At 38.0% G+C, this 24,309-nt stretch overlaps 4 protein-coding genes across 5 annotated transcripts; 1 reads left to right on the top strand and 3 right to left on the bottom strand.

Annotated features, from left to right (window-relative positions):
- The first annotated feature begins 97 nt into the window (after positions 1-97).
- On the top strand, positions 98-2,589 carry mrpl40 (mitochondrial ribosomal protein L40). Its single transcript, XM_084728585.1, has 5 exons — positions 98-280; positions 456-539; positions 1,505-1,660; positions 2,037-2,118; positions 2,245-2,589. The coding sequence occupies exons 1-5, from the start codon at positions 219-221 to the stop codon at positions 2,470-2,472; spliced, it is 612 nt and encodes a 203-aa protein (XP_084584711.1). The 5' UTR covers positions 98-218; the 3' UTR covers positions 2,473-2,589.
- An 807-nt stretch (positions 2,590-3,396) lies between these two features.
- c10h22orf39 (chromosome 10 C22orf39 homolog) lies at positions 3,397-5,581 on the bottom strand. The gene is made up of 3 exons (XM_084728586.1): positions 5,488-5,581; positions 4,150-4,317; positions 3,397-4,017 (listed from the first exon to the last, which is right to left on the bottom strand). The coding sequence occupies exons 1-3, from the start codon at positions 5,515-5,517 to the stop codon at positions 3,886-3,888; spliced, it is 330 nt and encodes a 109-aa protein (XP_084584712.1). The 5' UTR covers positions 5,518-5,581; the 3' UTR covers positions 3,397-3,885.
- Positions 5,582-6,220: 639 nt separating this feature from the next.
- Positions 6,221-10,900, bottom strand: ufd1l (ubiquitin recognition factor in ER associated degradation 1). The gene is made up of 12 exons (XM_084729092.1): positions 10,894-10,900; positions 10,548-10,691; positions 9,155-9,187; positions 8,939-9,060; positions 8,380-8,510; positions 8,225-8,297; positions 8,046-8,114; positions 7,892-7,960; positions 7,768-7,818; positions 7,571-7,659; positions 7,122-7,206; positions 6,221-6,875 (listed from the first exon to the last, which is right to left on the bottom strand). Exons 1-12 carry the CDS (start codon positions 10,898-10,900, stop codon positions 6,801-6,803), a joined length of 948 nt encoding a protein of 315 aa, XP_084585218.1. The 3' UTR covers positions 6,221-6,800.
- Positions 10,901-12,623: 1,723 nt separating this feature from the next.
- dhx37 (DEAH (Asp-Glu-Ala-His) box polypeptide 37) lies at positions 12,624-23,867 on the bottom strand. 2 transcript variants are annotated; one of them, XM_084728546.1, is made up of 27 exons: positions 23,739-23,867; positions 23,396-23,511; positions 23,110-23,279; positions 22,444-22,556; positions 21,956-22,334; positions 21,709-21,857; positions 21,124-21,216; positions 20,874-20,970; positions 20,553-20,666; positions 20,220-20,436; positions 19,558-19,656; positions 19,408-19,478; positions 19,158-19,296; positions 18,196-18,272; positions 17,015-17,247; positions 16,819-16,930; positions 16,596-16,702; positions 16,112-16,300; positions 15,396-15,520; positions 14,527-14,643; positions 14,274-14,446; positions 14,084-14,198; positions 13,819-13,956; positions 13,634-13,728; positions 13,349-13,422; positions 13,137-13,234; positions 12,624-13,040 (listed from the first exon to the last, which is right to left on the bottom strand). In XM_084728546.1, the coding sequence occupies exons 2-27, from the start codon at positions 23,496-23,498 to the stop codon at positions 12,964-12,966; spliced, it is 3,474 nt and encodes a 1,157-aa protein (XP_084584672.1). In that variant the 5' UTR covers positions 23,499-23,511; positions 23,739-23,867; the 3' UTR covers positions 12,624-12,963. The 2 variants fall into 2 exon arrangements, with proteins under 2 accessions (XP_084584672.1, XP_084584673.1); XM_084728547.1 differs by lacking the exon at positions 23,739-23,867 and having other exon boundaries at positions 23,396-23,609.
- Positions 23,868-24,309: the final 442 nt, after the last annotated feature.

Here is a 24,309-nt window from a genome sequence, read left to right as displayed (position 1 = left end):
ATATTTAACCATGTATTTAATTTTCTGCGCACGCAAAAATACACGAAAGTGCGACCAAAAAATATTGAGCGAGCCCGTTTGCAACGTCATCTTCCCGCGACACGTATATTCTGTCGCTCGTAAGGGGACAAGCGTTGTAATATGTAGCTACATGTGAACATTTCTGTTATCGTGACCAGTTACTATGAGCTTAAAGTGAAACAACACACAGTGGAAACATGTCTGTGGCTTTATCGCGCTGTCTCTGCAGGGTTTTATCCCGACACAGCGCTCCGTCGAGGTGAGGGTTTGTAGTTTAGTGGTGGTTCACAAGGCGCTAGCTACCTGGAGCTAACAGAGCTAAGGTTATTCAGTACAGAGATGCTGCTGAATCAATTCTGTGCGTGACAAACGCACATGGGTCTTCAAAATGTCATAGTTTGACTGTATTCTGCTTGTTTTGTGTTGTTTTGCAGGTTCCTGTTGGGAGAGCATCACCATACTGTACAGAGTCCCTGGTTTGCACCAGTGATGACACTGAAAACATCTGCTCCACTGAGGTATGATCAAGGCAGGATTATAAAACAGCTGCCCCGAGGACTCAGAATCCTAGGGGCTTTTAAGAGTACTGGGTTTACTGCATGTGGTTTTTGGCAATTTCATTAAAGGGACAGTTAACCCTAAAATCAAATATACATATTTAACCTCTTACCCGTAGTGCTATTTATTAATCCACTTCTTTACTGTTGTAAAAGAAGAGACATTGCTGTTTATTTTTTTCAAATGTATTTTTTTTTGGCTGTGCCATTATCATTATATTTAAGATAAGGCAGACATCTCCATTTCCACCTACAACCAATATCTCTAATACTCAGCAGCTCACAGCAAAACTATCTAGATGGGTAAATGGCACCAAAGGCCAAAGAAAAAAAACATGTATCCTTTATTTTGGGGTGAATTTTTGAAGTAGAGCTTCACTGATTAGTTGAGTAATCGGTTAGACAATCAGAAGAAAATTAGTTGCTAACTGTTTTGATAATTGATTGTTTTTCATGCAAAATGGCAAGTATTTGCTGCTTTTTAAATGTGAGGATTTACTCCTTTTCTATATTTATGATAGCAAATGAAAAACCTTTTGGTTGGACAAAAGAAGCAATCTGTAGATGCCATTTTGGGCTCTTGGAAATTGTGGTTTGTGATTGTGACAGTTTTTAGACATCTTATAGGCTAAACAATTAATGTGAAAATAATGGGCAAATTATTCAATAATAAAAATGGTTGCAGCCCTATTTATTAACTGAAACCATTGAATGACAATAGTACCACTGCGCCCTAAACAGCTAATTATCAAAACTGTCACCAGTTCAACAAAGAGCCACAGAAAAACAGGGGGCAGTGTTATTTTAGCCTGGGATTATTTCCGGATCTCTGATCTCCCACTGCAATAAATCTACCTCAGCTGATGTATTTCAAAATATATCTTGTGATTCAATATGCTCACATAGAGCTATCATTTGTGTTTCAGAGCGGAACCCAAAAAGAAGAAGAAAGTGGACCCAAGAAGGGAGCAGATGATGAGAGAGAGGCTGAAAAAAAAGCTGAAGAAGCTGGAGAAGGTTCCACCTGAGCTTATCCCAATAGAGGATCTCATCACACCAGCAAAATTCCTTGATGAAACAAGGTACAGCTCATTTCACTGCTGTCAAGACTGTCATTTGCAAGTACAGATGAAATCTTGTGAAAATTTATGTTGTTCAATAGTTTTTTTTATTATTATTATTGTTAACAACACTGTCCTTACAAATAGGACACATTTCTAAAGGGAAATGAAGGCTCTTTCTAATGACAGAAGATACAGTGCTAATAATATGACAACAGAGATATGATCAACCAAACACAAATTTCCAAAAATTTTTGTTGAGTTTATTTTATGAACATACTTTCATGTATGATTTGCCTTTCTTGTACTTACTGTAGCTTTGCTCTTTTTATTTGCCATTGTGGTGCTTGCTGACTCTGAAGTGCTATAAATTGGTGTTTATTATCCTCTTACAAAGGGAACGCTCTGCACCAAGGCTGTCATTTGAAGAAAGTGAGCGTCGAGCCCTGCTGCTGAAGGAGTGGTGTCGATACAAACAGGTCACCACTTACCCATCACACCTCCATCACTTAAGCTTTTAAGGAAAATGTCGTTTTTGACCTCTGCTCTCCCTCATACACTTAGCAGGCTATATTTGACGTGCTCATCTGTCTTTGCTCTTGCAGAAGCAGCACATGGCTGAGGTGCAGGCTGTTGAACTTGCTCTAGAAGCACAGAGGGAGGCACTGGAGGAGCTGAAGTTAGAGTCAGAAGAGCTGTACCAGGCAGCGCTGAAGCCAGACCCCCTTCAGTTTCCTTTTACTCATGAAGGTCCCGCCTACACGCCGCCAAAGACCAAATATGAGGCTCCTGATGGGAAATACAATGACATTACTAAAGTTTACACACAGTGATGGACAGGGAATGGCTGTGGGTGCAGCCTGTGTGTATGGTTATTTATGTAGTAGGTCCTTGTTTGTACGAGATTCAATAAGCCAAGATGCAGCCTTGTGTAGGTATGAAGGACACTTTTTTTTCCTTCCTCAAACTGTACAGTCACCTCAGCTGTTTCATCACTGTATCAAAATGCAACAACATTCACAGAAATTATGTACTGAATTGTTTGTTTTTTCACATTCATGTCTGCATAAAACAAAATGGATCGGAAAACAAAAATGTACTTTTTTTTGAGTCCATTTGTTCATCATCATTTTAAACATTTTATTTAAGGGTAAAGCAATAATTATATAAAGCATAAGACTGCTAAAGCACAACTCTGTATGGGGGTCACAATTCCAGCTCTAAATCAAAAGCAGGATCAGATTATTATTCTCTCCACCCAGCCTTCCTGTGAAGATATGGCCATGTCTGAAGAAAAACAACACAACTATCCCAAAAAATGCTGTGACTAATGGCACCAGGTGAGACAGTCTGAAATAAGTGTTTTTATTACATTTAAAATAAATTACTTAAATTTGACCATATGACCTTCATGTGGTACATTCCAAAAACATGGTGGTTATATCACACTTGACACCATGTAGCTTCACTTTTTAAAGAATAATTTGAAAATGTAGTTGTCAGAGTATAAAGAGCTAAAATGTACATAAATCAAAGATCAAATGAAATTGATTCAATAGCTGGATCATGGGGTTTGACAACTGTGATACCTCTAGTTGAAGCTGCAAAGCTGAATTCTGTCATAACTGTATCCATCATCATGGAGGTCTACCCACAGCATCAAATTTACCACAGATGAAGATAAATAATACAATGTTATTAAGCCATGTCAGGCCTACAAAGGCCAACCCACCTGTATGATGCTAACAAATTCTGTATACAAAGTGAAGCATCAAAACAAAGCACAATAGATCCTTCATTATTTTTGATGGAATAAATAAGAATCTTTACAACACATCCAGTGCATAATTTGACACAATATTGTTCTTTCCTCACACTAAACAAGAGAGTTACTATTAAACCTCATTTACAGGGACTCTGAGTGCATTCAACCTTTGTGCTTCAGTTTACAAAAGGTCTGGAGCATCAAGTATGACAGGCAAACAACAACATTGCCTTTGTACAGATCATATATGTGTGTGTCTATGTATTCAATGGTTGAATAGATGCTGTCATCTTCATCATTGACCACTAGATGGTGCTACCTCTACTGTACACTAAATACTGTTTTTATACAGCAGCTGACTGAAAACAACTTCAGATAGCAATGAGTGATGACCACTCTTTCCAGCATTTGGCTGTAATGATTTCCTTAAGTCCGTTAAGTGACAACTTTGTTTTGGCCACAGTGGGTTAAAAGAAACAGATCAGGAGTCCTGAGGCTTTTCCTGGTTCAGGGGCAGGTGCCAGTCTTTGGGAGGGTCTTGCCTCAGCTTCCACACTGGGGTGAACTTCCTCTGTTCTGCCACTCTGTTCCTCTCACTCATCTGCAAGGCTTTCTGCAATAATACAGATACAAGACATTTTTTCCAAGTGTTATATTCTGTAGGACATTCAACCACCCTCAATAGTGTCATAAAGATCACAAGTTTAGGTGTTTCATTAAATGATGTGATGTTTGACAGCTATACCTTGGCTTCAGAGCATCTGTGATTCTCCCACTCTTTGCAGTTATAGTAGTCCTCTTTCCACTGCTGGCAGGATGGAGCCGTACCATAAGTGTAATAATGGTGAAAACGATTCCACAAGCTTTTGCAATGTCTGAATTCACTCCAATAGTCATCACAGGCCCGGGGCGTCTGTGAGAACAGATGAAGGCATGAAATGTCACCAAACAAACTTGTAGAAATTATAGTTTGAGCCCCCACTGTATCTCTGGTGATGACTGCATAATTTCAAATGTCTCTGGCTACACCTAACATGATCCAAGTTCCAAAGGATGACAGAAATTTAAGAACATCAAAGAGATCAACCTAGCAATTGTTGAAATTGTGCTGCTGGCTATAGTTTACACTTGAGTGTGGCCAAAATGCCACCATCATTTAGAAGTGGTTATCTCGAATGACTAAGAACAGACTTTTTTTTTTTTTTTTTTTTACAGCAGCCATATTGATATAAAATAGTAGGATGAACACAAATGTTACCTACTCTGAATAGGTACAGAACCTATCATTGGGAACACCTGTGTTTGCCCCATTATTTCAAGTCAAAATGGCTGCTGTGAAAAATGTCTATTGGTGATTTAAAAAAGGAGACATTATTAAATAAATCTGCACTTGAAACTGTGCAGACTTTGGGAGGAAAAAGCTTTTCTAAAATAGAAAGACTTTAAATTAAATTTACAAAAATAACCTACAAGAAACTGTCTTTAAATGCTGTGAATTTTCACAATGTATGGCATTTATTTTCTATTTATTCATATTTTACTTCATGATGTCCTACTTATTTAAATCTTTGGCTTTACAGATACATGAATGAATGAATCGTCCACAAACAAGACATTGTAAGTTACATTGTTAAAGAATTTACAAAAATGCATAAGTGTTTATTTACCTTAAATAAGAGGAGAAAATGAAAACATAATTAGTTGTCTGACAGCACCTCCCTGAGGTCGCTACGGTTTAGACGTCAGTTTGCACAGTGGCTGACCTAGTGTTACAAGTATCTTATTTTTACATGTGGTTTCAAAACTTAACTTGTAGAGCTACAATTCAAAGCAACTCATAAATCAGACAAGTAGCTAAGAGTTTTTGTTAAAACTTCCTGGTCTGTCCGACGTTGCTTATTGCTAGCTAACGTTAAGGTTAATTCGGCAATTTAGCATCGATAGCTAATCACCTTGCTAATTACTTGGTTACGATTTGGCACTCTTCACACTTTATCAGAACTACAAAGACCAAAGCAGATGAAATGAAGTCAGGATATTTAGCCAAGAACGTATTTCACAATGTAATAGTTAGATACATTACCCTCCACGGTATTTCTCCAGACCGATCCATGCTAGCTGCGCTAACTTGAGCGAGAACAATACTTCCGGTTCCATTTCATTTCACAATAAAGGCGCTACCACACAATTGCAAAGCACTCAACTTTGAAAAGACTCACATTTTACAAGGCAATATTGTCTATATTTTTCCTCTTATTTACACAGTCATCCTCTACAATCATCGCTGTATCAGTGTAAGTGAAATGTATATATATGAAGAGATTTTTAAAATTTAATTTTATGTTTTTTATTTTATGTGTGTATTTTTAATCATTCACTCAGTTCCTACTTGTACTTTCGACCCATGAGCTGCTGTAAATGAGTGAATTTCCCTGGTGTGAGATCAATAAAGATTATCTTATCTCATCCCATAACTGTAGAAACCATAATTGTGACACATTTATTTAAAGCTACTGTGCATTTCATTTAAGTAAATATTTCTGAATGGCTTTTAGAGTTTTTCTGTCATCTATTGGTGTTCTAAAGTATTAATTATTATTAATTGTAATATTATTCATGCTATACTATTACACCTTGTCTTATTATAACTGGACAAAAACCAAACATCCACGTCTTCCTAACTAAATGTGTCCAACTTGAGTGAAAAAAAGATAGTTGGATACAAATCCATCATATTATATCCAGTCTACTCCAGGCTCATCTGGTAGGTGATGACATGCTTAGACATTACAAAAATAATCATTAGCTACAATTGCTTACTTTCAAAACACAGTCCTTTATTTGTCTATAAATAAACCAGGAAAAAAATGAAAACACTTGGAAATTATTCCTATAACTAAAAAAAACACCCATAAAATTAAATTCTTTGTAATTAAGAACAAAAGTCTGTAGATATTATTGCTCCCATTTCATCATAAGAATGGGATTCTTAATAACAGCATATGTAAAGTAAAAATGCAACAATTATGGAAAAATGAGAGACTATGTTCTAAGTTGAAGTCAAATGTAATTCAAATCTGACATCATCACAACAGTACTTCTTTGTGTTTGTTGGTGGTGTGGTGATATAATTTATTATGTCTGGCTCAAATCAGACAGGCTGGACTTGTGAATACCAAATAACAACTGACAGCATTTTATACAGCTCAGCGTCTGTTGAGAAAAATATTACTGTCAGTTTTAATTACATATAATCCCGAATCAACAGCAACTCTCACTTCAAAAGAGACAGAGAAAAAAAATTCCCAATGCATCTATAGGCCAGTTTGTTTACTCTGCTGTTGAAGGTGACAAGAGATGATATAGGTGAGTCTGTGCACATTAGTCAGTCTCTCCTCAAGGCTTTCTGCCCTTTTTGCGTAGTGACTGTCCTTGTCCAGAGAAGGCGATGAATCTGTTCAAGGCGTCATCCTGAGACAATCAAAAGAGATTTAGAAGTAGTTAAAATGGGAAAATTCCAATATGAGTGCTGTATAAAAAATATATTTAGACAATTCAACCTATACAGACAGAAAAGATCACTTTAATCAATCAAATTGTTCAAATACTGTGAAAAAGGTTATACTGGACAAGAGTGTGAGAAACTGTACTGAAATATAGCAAATACAGCCAAATTTAATATTACAAACATATGATAAAATCCTTCACATTTCTTACATCATCCACAAATTTCCTGGGCTGAGGCCTCGAGTTCCTCATGAAGGTGATCCTGCCAATTTTGAAGTCATAGTTGGGAATGCCTCTGTGTGATGAAAGATTACAGTTTAAGATTAGGAATTTACACTCAAGACTAAACTCTGGTAGAACCAACCTATGGGCATTTTAGTCCTATCTGAGATCTTGTCTAATAAGGCCAAAGGGCTAAAAGTATGTAGTGTGGGGTGCCTGCTGGCTTTGAACTTAAAGTGCTGAATTGCAACATCCCCAGTTTACAGCCATGAACCTTGTTTGTGTAAAGAGTACTGTCTAGACCTGTTCTATATGAAGCGTGCCCTGATATGACTTCTGTTATGATTTGCTGCTATAGAAATAAAAGCATTGTGTTCCAATTTTTAAATGTTACGCACTTTATATATACATGAATAAAATACTGAACACTTTTTCACCTTTTGATCTCACTTGGGCCAAGAGGGGCAGGGCTGGGCTCAATTCCCTTTGTTTTACCATCCAAACGATTGCCAGAGCCGGTGAAAGCCTGAGGATAAAAACACAGATTAGAAATCACATTATTCACAGTTGTCACATCTATTCAGTAGTCATGAAGACATTTATTTGTCTCTAACCTACAGCATCATTTACTCACTCTGAATCCCATGTCCATGTCAGCGTAACTGCTGGGATCTCCTTCTTCTTCCTGTGAAGAAATTTGTTTGATCAAAGTGTTCAGAGCACAAGATATAAAAGTGGCTTCAGAGTTTGGTCCTTACTGTTGGTTCTTCCTGGTGCTGAGGTCGTCGCTCAGGCTCTTTGTAACCCAAAGGAGCATCAAAGTCCACCTGACAAACAAAGTCAAAGCACATTTAAACTGGAGGACACAACAGGATATTTCACTGCTGTCTGTGATTATATAGAGAGCCTTACGTTCATATCACACTCGATGATCGATACCGCTTTATCTGGCTTGGTCTCCATCACTCGCAGCTCATATATCTGAGGGGAAAAAAACAGATTCCATTAGCATTGGTCTCCAGTGAAAAGAAAAAAAAGACAAAAACATAAACATATTCACATATTAGTCTAATTTGACTATATTGATTTACCTTTTCATTGTAGTTGATAGCAATGACATCACCAGTTGTCAAGCAGGCAAAGTTTCTCAATGCATTCTCCAGTCTGTAATAAAGTAACACCTTAGCTAATCACTTTAGTTAAACACAAAATCTGAAATAAGTTAAATTTAACTGATCATTCTTACACTGCTTTGGGGTTTGTGATGTCCAGGAAGTCGGGGCTCTGTGGCTGGAACTTTGAGTAAGTGGCCACCATCAGGTTTACACTTTCCACTTGGACCAGACCACCTTCCTCCAGCAGGAGATTCTGCATCATCTGCAGCAAACAAAATACAGTAAATATCAGTACTGGTTTGATTGATACTCACAAAGTGACTTTAGAAGCTTTTTTAATTAGCAGAGAACATTTCAAACACAATAGAAACATGCAATTAAACTTCATCTCAGTTCTCTCAGTCACTCATATTCCTAAAGATCAAATCCATAATTTTGGATTTTTATGAAGTTTTATGTCTTAATTAATAAATTATATTTATATGGTTACATTTATTCAAATTGTTTTGTAAACTGCATTTTCATTTTACTAATATAGATTTTTAAACTGGTACTTTTCGTTCCATTTCCATAGAATAGAAATACATAAGTATCCTTCTTTCACTTAAAAAAACACCAGCGTACTCCTCCAGCAGCAGACAGCAGACAGTTCAGTCTCTGTGATGCATTAAACTTGTTACTGTTTCTCACCCAGTGTGGCAGGTAGCAGATTCCCTCGTCTGCCACAAACTCCAGAACACCACAGTGTGTCATTCTGTCTGAATTCTTGTTGGTCAGCTTGAACAGCATTGGATAAGTGATATTAAGCCGGCCTGTACAGGAGAAAGAATAAGAAAGGTAAATAACATTGAAAGATTCATTCAGGCCTTTTATAATGAACAGGTGCTTAAATTAACTTCCACTTACTGAGCTGATCAAGAGCTGACGGTGGCATTATTACTGAAAAAAGAAAAAGTTAATTAGCTGAGACATTAACACAAAGCAAAATCAGTTTAACACTTTTCCAGGCAGTTAAAGGTTTCTGAACACATGCTACATGTATGAATTAATTTGAACAATTTGTGATCTTTCACTTTATCATGAATGAACGAGTCCCACTTAGAAAGAAAACAAGATCTTAATCACTCTAAGTAGGCAGCTGTACCAAACAACATACTTGTAAATAATCTAACACTAAAATGAGGGCAGTTTTTATTCTATGGGAGGTGAAAGGCAAGAAGCATGTTTTAAACATTTCAGCCAAAGTCGATGACTCGACACTGACAAAAACAGAAGCTGAGAGATGTAGCAGCCATGTGTTTTATTTATTTATAACTGACGGGCCTATCCGTCCTTATTTACACACAATATAATTCATTCCTAAGAGTTTACAAGTTTGGTCTTTACAAAAAGTGTGTCTTTGTTTTAACTAATTAATTTAATTAATTATGAAACCAAATATATTATTCAAGACTGTGGTTTATTTTATCTCAAGACATCTACAAAAGGGACCAAGTGTGTGCACAACCAGACAAAAATAATATCACTGCAGGGTACAAAGAAGAAAAATACACAAACTCTTAGGCTCTAAATAAACATCTTAATTTTCTTTTAGGGAATTATGATGTTCTGCTCTGCAAGATCTTCCTCAGGCAAATGGCAAAGAGATACAGTAAACATTTCCCATCTCTATTATCTGCTGATCAGCAGGCACTGTAGTAGGGTAAAACACCACAGGGTAGCATTCATAGTACTCAAAAGAGAAGGTGACAACGCGTGAAAACACTTGTGGTAACTCAATGAAAAACAATGAGACAATGACAGATGTCTAGTTAGCAATTAATTTTCAGACAGATGCCACAGAATCAGAAGACAAGGGTCTTTCCAGGAGAGAAAATCAAATATGTATTTGCACATATCCATTACCTGCCTTGACAAAATGCATTAGAGACATTAAAAACACCTAGAAATGGCTGAAAGCTTGAACTGATAAACATTTGTCAAATCTAGATCCACAGGTATGTCCATAAGAGTAAGCCTAGAAACAGCCAACCAGCCAACACTAGAAACAGACCAATTCAACAGTAGAGAAAGCAGAAATGCGTCACGGATATGGCTGTTCATGTTTCCAGTTACTTCATAATAAAACTTAACTTTCAACCGAACTTAACTGCAGATCTTTGAAAGAGAGACACAACAAATATGGCAGCCTTCTGGATGAGGATAGGTTATTAGTCTATCCATTAAAAATAAAGACTCAAAACGCTGAACTGGCAATCTATCAAGATATAGTTGCAACATTTATGACAATACTGCTTACTTTTGCCTCCTTTCTCCACGTCGGAGCGGTCGTTGGGACCAGCAAGCATGGACACCGAGTAACAGCGGTACTGAGTGGAGAAACGGTTCTGAAACCCCCGTGACATCGGGTGGTCGTATACGTGGAAGGAAAACTGTGGTAAAAAAAAATAATATTAAGAAAACAAGGTTAACTTAAGATGTTTTGCATGAGTTGGTAACGTCCACGTAGGACTTTAATTCCATCATGACAGGGCATCTTTCTGCTGTTGTCGTGTTGTTGTTAGCCTCTCGCTAGCTCAAACAGCGATTACGATTTATTTTGATGACAACAGTTTGTTGTTTTGATGATACGACGAAAGTCTTACTCACCATGTCGACGGTTTAGGCGTTTGGTCGTCAAAGGACTCAAATCAAAATATTTGTTAATGTTTTCTTATTCGCAAATCTGCATACGAGCTGCGAATTTCTTCTGTTGTCTTCCGCTTCTTCCGGAAGTGTACGCGCTGACAGCAGGATATGACGACACGACAAACGTTAGCCAATCACAGTATCCCATTGAAGTTTCTATTTTTGTATATTTATTATTAATTTACTTATTCTTACTTGATTGAGCACATAGCAAATACGATCGTACTAAGCACATTTTCATGCCCCATTCACCCAAGATCTGTTTCCAGTTGAATAAATAAAAATGACAGAAATATGAATAAATAAATAAATAAATAAATATGTATTAAAAACTACAGAACATAAAAATATGCTTATCTCAAAGTCATTCAAAGATATATAGTACTGAAAATAACTTCCATCTTTCTTGTGTATTTTTCTAATTCTTTATTCATGTATATTCAGGGAGGATCTTACATTTTTGAGAGGACTCCCCCTTTGGCTCCACATAAATATAAATAATATTTTTAAAGTTTTTTCACAATTTTTTCACAATTTTTCCAACTATTTTATACTTCTATTTCTTACTAGGCATGTAACGATATCAAAAAAACTCAATGTACAGTAATACCATGATGAAAGGAAAATAATTACTTGAAATATATCTCTTATTAATACATTTGTACATACATTTGATGTTTACAGTATTTTTGTCCTTGTTTTTTTCTTTTAACTTAGAGTGTTCCTGCTTTCCTTCTTTGATAAAATAAATAAGTAAAAGCAGCCAGTCATGACATAAGCATGCGAAAAAAAAAATGGCATCAAGGAGGGGAGTTATGTTTGAATGTGCAGCATGAGTGTAAGTATATGCACAAAGAAGTAAGTTGAGTCTGGAAGACAAATACACGTGTGATTCAGAATGTTTAGGTGGATTCAGGTCACTTCACCGTATTACTATAAGGATGGCACAGCTCCACCTTTTAATAAATATCTATCTTTTTGGAGTCTCAAGGAGTCTATTATTTGTTCTATCTAGTAAATTTCTCACACCCTCTCAGTCCACATATTTTATATCAAGGGGCCAGGTTTTAATAATTTAACCATGACGCATTTAATTTACATAATATTATTTGAAAGGCACACTCTAACAGTTGTATGCTGATAAAGTTGGAGGATTCACAAGAGTTTTTTTTTTACATAATCAAAACGGAAGCAAAAGAGGCTGAGATAACACCCTAACAAGAGATATTGTGACTTGTAGTCTCTTGGTGACGCTGTGATGAGTCTGTTTAGTCAAGTAATCTCTCCAATGCATGGAATGAACTTTCAGTCTCAACTTGAGTAAACATGAACATCAAGTCTCTGAAGTGCTCAGATAAATAAAAAATTCAACATCAATCTGACAAGTGGGCAACCTCCATCTGCTGAGGGAGATCATCTGAAACAATCAAAAGCTTCACAACAGTTACATAATGAACCTTGCAGTGAGATTGTTTTGTCGACTGCTGTAAAGCAATGTTCTTATTTGCCTGTCTGGTAAATGTTCATGTAACTCCACTGCACCAGTCTGTAACATAGGCTTTCAGTTAATCAGTTTGTGTCTCCATGACCCATTTCTTCTGTGTTCACAGGTCGATGTGTAAGATCACATCCTTTTACTTATCAACCATAATTTGCACACAACATGAATAAATCACATAAATTAGCCTTATTCAGAGCAACACAGTTTTAATAAGTCTTATGAAGACCAAATCAGACATAGATGACTGACAGCAGCACGCTGATAACAAGTTAAAAGTCATTACAGGTCAAGTTGAAATATTTTCTGGCTGACAAAAACTGTACAAGTCATAGATACAGTATATAAAATATTAAACTGAGAAAAGGCAGTGTTGTGGTATTTCAGATGTACTCTAAGAAAACATTTTAAAAATCGGCAGGTCTGAAGAAGCTCTCTGATGGTGAAGAAGGGCATTCTATGGATCTGTGGGTCAAAACAGGTCTCCAGCCAAGTGATATGATTTTCTGCCTTCTTCTCAGGCCAGCCATCATATCGGAGGCCAACTTTTGGCTACTTCTTTATGCATGGCTTCAGGTAACCATTGGCAGTATTCAGACAACAGAACTGATGGAGGAGAAAAATGCACATAAAACAAGATTAAATATAAGAAGGCAAATTAACGTCTCAAGGCAACATTATTACAAGCAAATAAATGCTTACATTTATCCTCGGTTTTCCACACAGAGAGGAGGGCATCTCTGCAGTCAACTCTCTTTGACACCAGCGCTCCCAGCAAAGCTTCCGTCCTCGGCTGCAGCCTGAAGCAATAAAGACGCAACAGTAAGAGCAAAGTTCTTCCTGAAAAAAATTTGTTGACTGATGAAAACAGAGGAATGCCTCAAAGAGGGCAGAGCAGCATGTGTGAAACTTACTTTGCCCATGATTTCAGCATGATGGAGGAGTTGGACAGAAGGTGTCCAACATTCCTCTTTAGTTTAGAACAAACCTGTACAACAACAACAACAAAAACAAATATTAACCGAAGTCTGTCTTACTACCTAGAACCAGTTGAGGACAACACAACTGCGGTTTCGTTGTTTGCACAATATGGGTATTCAAATAAACAATGAAAGGGAGGAGGTTCAATGTTATTAAGGCCACTTATACTTATGAATATCTGATTTATCACGGCCTCAAGCAGTGGTGACAACTGTTACCTGTCCCTCGAGCAGAAACCTGGAGAACAGTTTGTAACGCTCCAGGCCATCTGGATACTCCATCTCCACTGCTGGCAGCTGCCAGCCAACACGGACTGCAGGAGAAACACAGTGAGTACACAAATACAGGCAGAGGCACATTTCAGTACAAACACAGAAGTGGTGTTCAGCTTCAGAAAACTTACAGAAGGTGCTTGAACGGTGACATCTGATGGTGCCAGTGGATGAACAGAACCACGGTGATGGTGAGTCCAAGGGGGATCCGAAATGACAATACTGAGGCAGAAGCGTGGGGACCCACTCTGCTTCTACTGCTGACACACCTGAGAGAGACAGAGAGGAAACATTTCACCAGGTGAAAACATCAGACTGCAAATCTAGTTTCAATAAGAGCAGCAACAATTCAGTTCAAGAGGAACATTACCTGTTGATTTCACAAAGTTCATTTACCTTTCATGTACATCTTGGTGGTCTCCATGATTTCCTGGTAGACGACAAACTCCGGCAGTGTTTTGAACAGTGCAGAGCTGGGATGAATGAACACCGGCTCGTCCATCAGAGGGGTCTGTGAGGAAAAACAGATGGGGTGAGGATGCAAACTCACTCCTAACTCATCATTATCTTCCTCAGAGCAACTTGCCTTGTATCCATTCTTCCATTTTGGGTCTAGCAAATCTTCTGCCTGTACACGCCGTGCAAGATGGTCTCCCAGTCCAGCCAGAACAATCTGCCTCAAGCAAACCACCTGGTGTTCTGTCGGTGGAGTCATCTTTGGATTCACAAACGCTCCCACCTCTGGACACACTGCGTTCACTGGGATGAAAGAACAGGAATGATCTTATATTTTGTTTCTGTAGCACTGTGTGTGTGTGTGTGTGTGTGTCTGTGTGTACCTGCGTTGGTAAGCTGTCCTCTGAGCCTCCTGATCTCCACCATGGCTTTATACCTCAGGCCGTTCTCCTCACAAAACTTAGGAGTGCAACCAGCAAATTCACAAGCACCAACAGCACCTGTAGTCACACATATGCAGGAATATAGTGTTAGTCCATCAATCTACTTAATATAAAACATTCTGCACCAAAAAATATTTTTGTGTAATTTTTGCATTTTAATCTCTCCCTAAAATTCCATCCTTTACCCTGCCTATAAAGTTTCTGATTATGGGGAAGTGGAATAACAGGAACTGCTTGAGACATTTTTCTTTTTTCCATCAAAATAGGATTTTTTTTAAAGTTTTAAACTAGTGGCTGACTTGTTCGACCATGTGAACACAGCCTCCCTCTTTCATTTGTTCAACCACCTTTTTTGAAAAGGTCAGTGTTGCGATACTTGCAAATATTTAAAAATCTGTTGATGTCAAAGTCTTTCATGTTTCAAAGAAGGTGTTTCTCCTTCCAACGAGAAATGTGGAATTTTCCTCAGTACATGCATCTCCGCCCCAGCCTTCAAACTTTTGGCTACGACACACAGAGCTGACCATAAACAGGCAAGAGGACATGTATTGCAAACTACAGTTAAAAACACCAACTGAGATGTATAATTCAACTGCACTGCATACATGTCTAAAGAATTCTCCCTCAACCTGGAAAATATAAGCATTTCCCATGTCTTAATCAAAAAATGCTGAAACCTGGGACAAAAAGATGTTTCTGAAGCCGTGTTATGGGACCTTTTAAGGTCAACATATGACCGAACAGGCTCTATTACAGTCTATAGTACAATACTGTCCAGTAATGGGATCTGAAAAAAAACGTAAGCTCACCCAGCATGACCATGAGGTCCCCCAGCAGGAGTGATGCTCCTTGCCCAGCCCACAACCTCCTCATTTGGGTCAGCCGAGCTCGACGCTGGGTGAGCTTGGAGCTCTCATCTTCGCTTCCTGCAGGTCTGAGGAGAAACAGAAATGTGCATGAGAGAACAACTGAGATTTTTTTTTTTTTTTACATAAATGTTGAGTAATGTGTGTCGAGTTCTTGGTTGAATGTGCAACCACGGGTATTGGGCATGTTAACATGTCAAATTTTTACAGCTTAAAAAAATGTAAAAGAAACCAAAAACAAAATAAATAAGAAACAAAAACAAAAGCCATGGTTATAAGTGTTCATTGTCGAAGAAGGGTGTATACAAGTTTATTATCTTGAGGTTTTTACTGTATATCAATTAGTCCATTTTCCAGTTTCCATTTCTTCCATTTACAAGTAAATGTTCTGTACCAATTTCTTGTTATTGCCTTTTTGCTTGTAATCAATAATATCTTAGTTAAATATCTATCATTATCAATGACATAATCATTTATATTACCAAGGCACATGACTTTGCTTCTGCTGACCACTGAGCTTTAAGGGAATTGCATGTCTTCATGTTACATTCAAGCCATTTCCAAGTTAATCACACATTTGTGTCAGGTAATTTAGGTTCCTTCCTTTTTAAACTGTTTATTTATATACAGATATAATTAGAGCGAGCATGTGTCCTCACCTGTCGAGGTCTTCAAAGATCTCGCGGACTGTCATGGCTGACACCACAGCGATGACGTAGGGCAGGCAGTCCTGCTGCTTACCGAGAGCTAACATTTTAGCGTAACGTGGTGCCACAGGGAAGGAAGCCATTGCTCTGCCCAAGGGGGTGATGGGACAGCTCAGCCTTGCTCGCTCCATATCTTTCACCCTGAAATGAAAAAATAAACAGTTCACAAGGGTGATATAGTTAATGATTAGCTCAATTTATTTAAATAAAAGTATAAATATTTGGGATAAGTGAGTACACCATTATCTGTATATCTAAAGAGAACTATTATTATTATAACAAGTTTTTTTTCTTATGAACTTAAGTAAATAAAGTTGAATGAATCAATGATTGCGACACATGCAGTATTAGCTAGCTTTAAGTATGGATACTGATCCATTTTACTCATAATCATAAAAAGTGCATCAGGGAAACCCAATGAGAGACAGTTAGTTACCTTCCAGTGCGAGGTGGTTCCTTCAGAGCTCCCAACGAGACCAATAACTGCTCTGCTGCAAGAAGAGCCTCGGCAGAGGGAGGCGTGGGAAAAGGGAAATTGATCACCTGCACAAACAGAAAATATGAGGTTGTTTTTATAGGAAGACTCTTTCTTTCTCTTGTGCAGAAGGATTTCACTCAGACACCAGCTGATAAGTTTGATTTGTTCATATTTTTCTGACCTTATCTATGTTGAGGTCCTTCATCTGTAACACCAGGTCCTCGACAGGCCTGCGGGTGATCTCTGCCTCTGAGAACAAACTGAAGTCTCCAAACACAGCAGACGAGTACAACCTGCAGAAACAGAGACATAAACATCTGTGACTATAAAGAAAACAACTAAATTATTATGTTGTCGCACAGTTTCAAAGTCCTGACCTGTAGCAGTGTCCCGGCTCTGTTCGTCCAGCTCTACCCGCCCTCTGATTGGCTGAAGCCTGTGAGGTCCATGTGACCTTAAAGGACGACACTCCTGTCACTCGGTCGTAGAAACGCTTCTTAACCCGACCGCAGTCAACCACATACTTGATGCCAGGGATGGTCAGAGATGTCTCAGCCACGTTGGTAGCGACCACACACAGGCGAGTGCCAGGTGGAGGAGGCCTGAACACCTGCAGGCAACAGACGCACCCACATGAGATATTTACAGTTAAAGTTCATGCGTAGACAATCTTCTGTAATTCTGACTGGAAACTGATTATTTCACCTTTGATCTTATTATCATTTCAGATTATCTAATGACAACTGTCTCATTAATTAATCTGATTTAAAATGATGAAAAAGACACACACATCCTGAATGGATGCTGGATCAAAAATGTAAAATGTAAAAATGTAATGTAGCTCTTGTTAAAAGGACTTGTAGTAGCGAGTAACTAGTAGCTGGTAGTGGTGATTACATAATAAAAACACAGTAAAATCTAAATGTTACAACTTGTTTTCTACTCTTTCACACCACAGCACACACTTTATTAACAGTTAACAGTATCGCATTAAAAAAAATATTCACTGACTTGTATTTTTAGGTCAGAATCTTTTATGTTCTGGAAAACAGTGCCTTTAATTGTTGATTTGATATGTTGTTGCAACATCATATTTTTACAAGAGACATCAACTAAATAAATATCATACTCTCAAAATGCTTTTTATTATGAATTTAAAAGTCTACTTTTGTTCAGGAGTCTACAGGTCAAGGTGCACTGGGTGTAAAACAACCAAGCAGAGGAACTGCATAAATCTGCAATCTATTATGAAAAAAAGGGCCCACATTTACACCATGGTTACCTTTTAAAGACACTCTCCTTTTTCTAGCCCAGCTGCTATATACTTAGCCTTTGTTTACACAAAGTTAGCATTCTAGTGGACGTCCAGGATAGCTGCAGCTAGTTAAGTTCAAATCTTTAAGTCTATCAAGGAAATATGTGAACCTGTACAGAGCAGATGCCTGTAAATGTGTCACAATGTGAATTCTTATGCAACATCTTTAAAAATATTTTCTTACTTCTTTTCATGGAATCAAAGTTGGATCGGTTTTGTGATGACATGTGATATTGATCTCACCTTTGCCTGCTGCTCCGGCGCCAGCAGAGAGTACAGAGGGAGAACATAGAGAGGAAGAGAGGGGTCGGCCTTCTCCTCTACAGAGACAAAACACACAGCAGAATTAGTACAGGGTGTTGTCATGGATCAGCAAGTTAAATGTGAGACTTTTTAAGGTTTTTTAATGCCATAGTTTAATTCAATTTAAGAGCAACTTTGCAAAAACAATTTACAAAGAAATGTAAAATTATATGTGCACTCTTCTGTTTAAAAACATATATTGTCAGTTCAAAATTATTAATGTAAAAGAACAATAACTGTTTTAGTTAAAGAACATTTGCCCTAATATGTGTGTATTTGTGTAAAAAAAATGTCTATAATGATATTAATCACAATTGTCCTACAGCTAGAGTCTGAAACAAGGCAGAATGCCAATTTCTATACTGAGAGTCATTCAGACTCCTGTATTACTATTATTATTATTATTATTATAATAATTCTTATTATTATTATTGTGGGTGTCCATTTTATAGTTTCTACATGCATTTTAAATAAATGTCATCATGTCTAATTTAGGCTACAGACAGTCTGGTGACAATAAATCTGGTCAAACACCCTTCTGTAGACTGGACTGATGACTGCTCCACTTTTACCAGATTATCTTTTTCCAAATATGGTGGAGTTGATGGGTGCACCTGCAGGAATTAAACTTAAATACTGATTGAGACTAAAGGTTAAATGGAAGCACTGGAGAAAGGGGTGAAATTAGAGAGGAAGTAAATCCACAGAGACTGAAGTGTTAGCAGGTGAGCTAACTAGCTAGCCCCTCCATGACATCCAGACAGTTCTACAGTGCTCATTATTGTGACTTGTAAAGTCATTTTGAGATTTTTTTTAAGGCCCTGTAGCCATCCTGTGGTAAGGACACTCATTTGAAATACTTTTAACTGGATGTGAAGAGTTATTCATTTGAAGTAGCTTGCCTTCATTGTCGGGATCGTCTCCGATTTCCAGGTCAGAGCCTTCATCAGCCTCATCATCGCCGATGCCAGCCTCTCTGTCCTCATCCCCCTCATCCACGGGGAGGGCAGAGTAGTTATCCAGGTCGATTCGGGGCAGAGACTGGAGACAGAGATAACACTCTCAAATGTGTACACAAGAAATATCTGTTGAGGACACTGACATCACAAAAACACACAGTAGAAAGGTCTTTTAAGTTTAAAGTTTACTTACGACAGTCTTCTTCTGTTTGGCCTTCTTAAATTTCCTCATCGCATCTGACGTGTCTGCTTCCTCATCTTCACCTGAACACAAAATCATGTAAATATGAATAAACAAACTCAGAGAGCATGAGGGGACAAAACAGGTGTGTGTTACACTCACCAGTGGTTGTGCTACCCTTCCTGAAGGGGAAAGCTTTTCTCAGTCTTCTGCACAGACTGTGAACCTCAGCCTGACCGGTCAGAAACACCAGGATACCACCTGAACCACAGAGACAAGCATTCAGTTTGTCCTGCTTACTTACTGCAAGTTACTCTACATAAATGTTTGATTCATATTTAGCAAAACTACACAGAAAAATATCACACCACAATATTTCAACAAAGGATTTTATCTGCTCAATTAAAAATTTTACTGTTTCCCCTGCATCCCCTAAAATAAAGACATTAGAAGTTTGCTTTTACATTTTTGTTATTACACTGATTGCTAATGATGACTGTTAATTAAATTATGGTGATAATTTTGCTTATCATTAATGAGAGTTATTTATTTTTATGTTAAATTTGTGTATGTTAAGACTTTAGCTTCTTTAGTTTACTGCACATGTGCAGTTATAGTTAGACATTTCACATTCCTAGATGAGGAAACACTGGTATCAATTAGCTAAGAAGGAGCAAAACAAAAAAGGCTTTTGATCATTAACATGAGACTGGGGAAAGAGACAAATTTATAATATTTGATAACACCTCTTAAGTTTGCAGCAAACAAATCTTAACACTAAAAAGAAAAAAAATCTAAGAAATGCACTGTGGGTGTATGTGCACCTGGAGGCAGCATCCGGTGGATCTTGCAGGTTTTGTGGAAAACTTCTCCAGTATAATCCTCCATCGGGGTGCGTTTGTTAAAATGTATTGTGACCGGGAACTGGCGAGCGTCCACCTTGATGACTGGCGGAGGTGTGCGAAACAGCTTTGTGTTGTCTGTGAAGTCCTCGACTCGCAGAGTAGCTGACATGACCAGCAGCTTCATGGGCAGACCTTTCTGCAGAGAAGAGATTAAAAATGTATTAAACATGGTGCAAAATGGTGGCAATCGTGTATGAAATTCACAATGTGACTTTTTACACAAAAAATATGAAGCACAGCAGAGTCTCTCACCTTGTTTCTGAGTGGGACAATACGAGACAACAGTCCGATGAGGATGTCTGTGTACACGCTCCTTTCATGTGCTTCGTCTATGATTATCACACTGTATCGCTGCAGCAGGAAATCCTAAGAGACAAAACAGAGACACTGACGGAACTGCACATACATCAAAGACATTAAACGCTCATACAGACGAAATGAACTGTGTATACAACCAGGTAAATTATTTATGCTCTCATTCACAGTTTTCAATTTTCCAAAAAAACAAAAAAAAGGCACTCTCTCTGTTTTCTATATCTCACTAAATGACTCAGTGGAGAGTAAAGACAGTACCTTCTGAATCTCCTTCAGCAGAACACCATCTGTCATGAACTTTATCTTGGTGTCGCTGGTCACGTTCCCTTCATATCGAATCTGGTATGACACCACCCTAAACACAGACACATAAACATCAGAAAATTTCCATCCTCAACCTTGTCACAAAGAGGGTTAAAAAAATAAATAGCCTGTATACTCTCTAAGTCTGTGGATTTGAATTCATTTTAAATATCATGCATATCTACAGTGAACAAATATTTCTTACTGTGTGGGCAGGTTCATCTCTTTGGCCACTCTGTGTGACATGCTGACAGCTGCTACTCTTCTTGGCTCTGTGATGCCAATTATTCCACTGCCACTGCAGGAAAACAGAAAACAGAATGAAGAAGATGTTTGTAACCACATGATATATCCGTAAAAATTCCACCTCAAATCACACTACCATATTTGACCAAACACCGGGGGGGGGGTTTGCAGGGTTTTTTGTTTCCTTGGTGCCTTTTTCTGCCTCTTTCCCAGTCAATAATTATGGAGACTGTGTTGGCAATTATGAATGAAAGCTTATGGTGCAAAAGGAGTTTTGGGTGCAAATTCAGGAGGCTCATTGCTCTTTTTGTTCAGGGAGCTGATGTCATGCAGAGCTTTCACATCAGATTCAGAAGATAATGTCACAACATTGGAATAATATTAAGACTTAGCCTGTACGAATGTGCCAAATAAAAGATAGAGGTGGGGAGGTAATTTCAAATCACGTGAAATCCCCTGGCAACACTAGTCACAAATAGGAGAGACAAATTTCTAGGTAAATATCCAGTGAAGGTTTCAAAGCACTGTAAAGCAGACAACCTACCTGGCATAGCCAGCTTCATAAAGAAACTGTGGCACTTGAGTTGTCTTTCCACTTCCTGTCTCTCCACAGATGACGACACAGGGATTTTCTCTCACTGCTTCCATGATGACCTGTTCCTCTGCCAGCACGGGCAGCTTCAGACGAGCCTCCTACAGTGACAGACAGAAACACACACAAAGTTAAAGGAAAAAACAAACCTATCTGAATGTAATACCAGCTGTTTCCAGATTTATTCATTCACACAGACCTGTATTTCTGGTGATCTGTCAACAGGAATGAAGATAGCTGGCTGTGATGGCTTCTTGTTTTCGACTTTCTCTTGATCTGAAGTCTTTTTCTCTTTCTGTCCATCTTGTTCTGGTTTCTGTTGTTCTTCCTTCACCTCCTGTTTGTCCTCCTGACTGGGAGAGGTGATTTCCTTAGATTCACTCATCTCTGTAGTTTCATTTGTCTCTTTATTCTCCTCTTCCTCCTCCTCATCAGACGAAGTCTCCAAATCACTACTTTCTTCTGCCTTTTGTTCCTCTTCCTCGTCATCTTCATCCTTCCATTTTCTTTTCCTGTTTGCTCCGCTAACACTGCTGATCTTTGGCCCAAAGTCTTCATCTTTTATTTCATCTGACAACCTAGAAATAATACGCAAATATTAAACCCATGACTGCAGCTCTTACACATGTTCTAATGAGAAATATATCTTTGTTTATAATAGCTAATATGTTGCTTTGGTGGACTTACTGTTTAGTCTGATAAAGTTTGTCTCCTGTTCCCAGTTTTGACGTTGTGTACAGCAACTTCAGTTCAGACTCTGGAAGCTGCACCTCAGCCAGTTTGGTCAGGATGTCTGCTCTCTGGATTGGACAGACAGCAGGACTGGTAAGAGGGCTGAGATGGAGTCCTTTGTATCAAGTTTGCCAAAAGTCTTCAGTTCATTTCAGATTTGTGTGTATTTGATAGCACTATACAAACCATCAAACTTTTTGATAAAGGGAGAAATTTGTGACAAAACGAGAGATGCACTGGCTTACAAATCTCCAGGTGCATGTTTGTTTGGTACAGACAGCAACAAATTTCATATCATCATGATTTTAATAGCTTTCTTTCAGTGAAAAGGAAAACTGAAGATGATCATTCCCACTAATCACAAATCACCTGCAACTGCAATATCTTTCAAAATAATTGTAATATTATTTTTTTTTTACCACATGATGCAGCACTAATATTTCACAATGCTTAAAACTTGGGCTTAATCTAATGATTGCTTTGATTCTCAGCTTTTTGTGATTTATCAAAGTGTCTGTACAAGTCTAATAAAAGTGTCCATCACAAGTTCTCAGAGCCACATCATTTCCTCTTAAAGTTACACAGTTTTGTTTGAACCTGCAGCATCAATCTGTCTCTCACCTGAGCTTTCTTCTCCTTGCGCTCCAGGACCTTCTGCAGCTCTTTTCTCTGCTTCTTGGTGAGGGGCTTTTTGGTGGAGACGGGTGTCACTGAGGCTTTCTTCTTCTTGGCTTTGTTGGCTGGAAGGACCAAAGCGTTGCTCTCATCTACACCTTTCAGCCTGCCCCCATCTGAGGAAAACAAAGTTCAAAGAGTCTTACAAGCCACAGCCAATCAGACAACAAATGTAAGTGGCAAATGCACCAAATAATCTACCGTTTTCTGGCTTTCACCTATGAGGTCCTACCTTGCAGCTCCACCACAACATCAGTCTTCTCTCCATCTGCTGGTTGTTGAGAGTCACTTTGCTGTCTTCCCTTCCAGTTGTGTTTCTTCCTCAGTTTTCCCATTTTAAATTCAGGTCTGAAAATTAATAATTAACAAACTATATATACAATACTGCTAATTTACCAGATAACGATGATGATAATGTTAGACACCGCGAAACAGATGACTTTTTTGCCAACTGAACAACCACCTAAGAACTTAGTTAGCTAAGAGCTAACTAGCTAACTTTACCTTAGCTTTTTTAATACTAACGTAATTTACATAACCGACTACAACTTAAAAAATAAATATAAGCTACAAACCTTTTTATTTTCACAGGCCAATCATGGGCATCAGAAATGTTAAAGACTTCACGTTACAGCCCTGCACAAACCTCACGTGTAAACATACGAAGGTCCGTCAGGTAGAACTGTCCGTCGCCGAAACGTTGTCTTCGCAGAAAGGTTCCGGTACAGAGATACACAAGAGAAAAAATAATAATAATAGCCCCGAATACCTACAAACTATGAATTTGTGTTTTGTAGACTTTGCAAGGTTTGTGGGCCAGAATTTATGGACATATGTGTTTTGTAAGTTGTTGTAAATATAGATTAACCGTGTGCCCGTCGAAATAACAGTTTAAAGTAAAATATCAACTAATGACTCAATATTTTTCCACTTTAAGGAAATGTGAGAGAAAAAAATGCATGTAATTTTTCAAGTGAATTTCTTTTTTAATTTCCCATATAGCATGAATTTTAAAATATGACAGAAATACACAATATTGCTGTATACAAAGTGAATAAATTTGAATTACACAACATTTGTTTTGTGATTAAAACATCAGCCTGGAACAATGGTACGAACAATTCAGAAACTGCACAACATCTAAAC

This window comes from Lutjanus erythropterus, chromosome 10, assembly GCF_056507025.1.
Source record: "Lutjanus erythropterus isolate fLutEry1 chromosome 10, fLutEry1.hap2, whole genome shotgun sequence".
Lineage (NCBI taxonomy): Eukaryota > Metazoa > Chordata > Actinopteri > Lutjaniformes > Lutjanidae > Lutjanus > Lutjanus erythropterus.
This window is presented reverse-complemented; position numbering and strand designations above follow the sequence as displayed.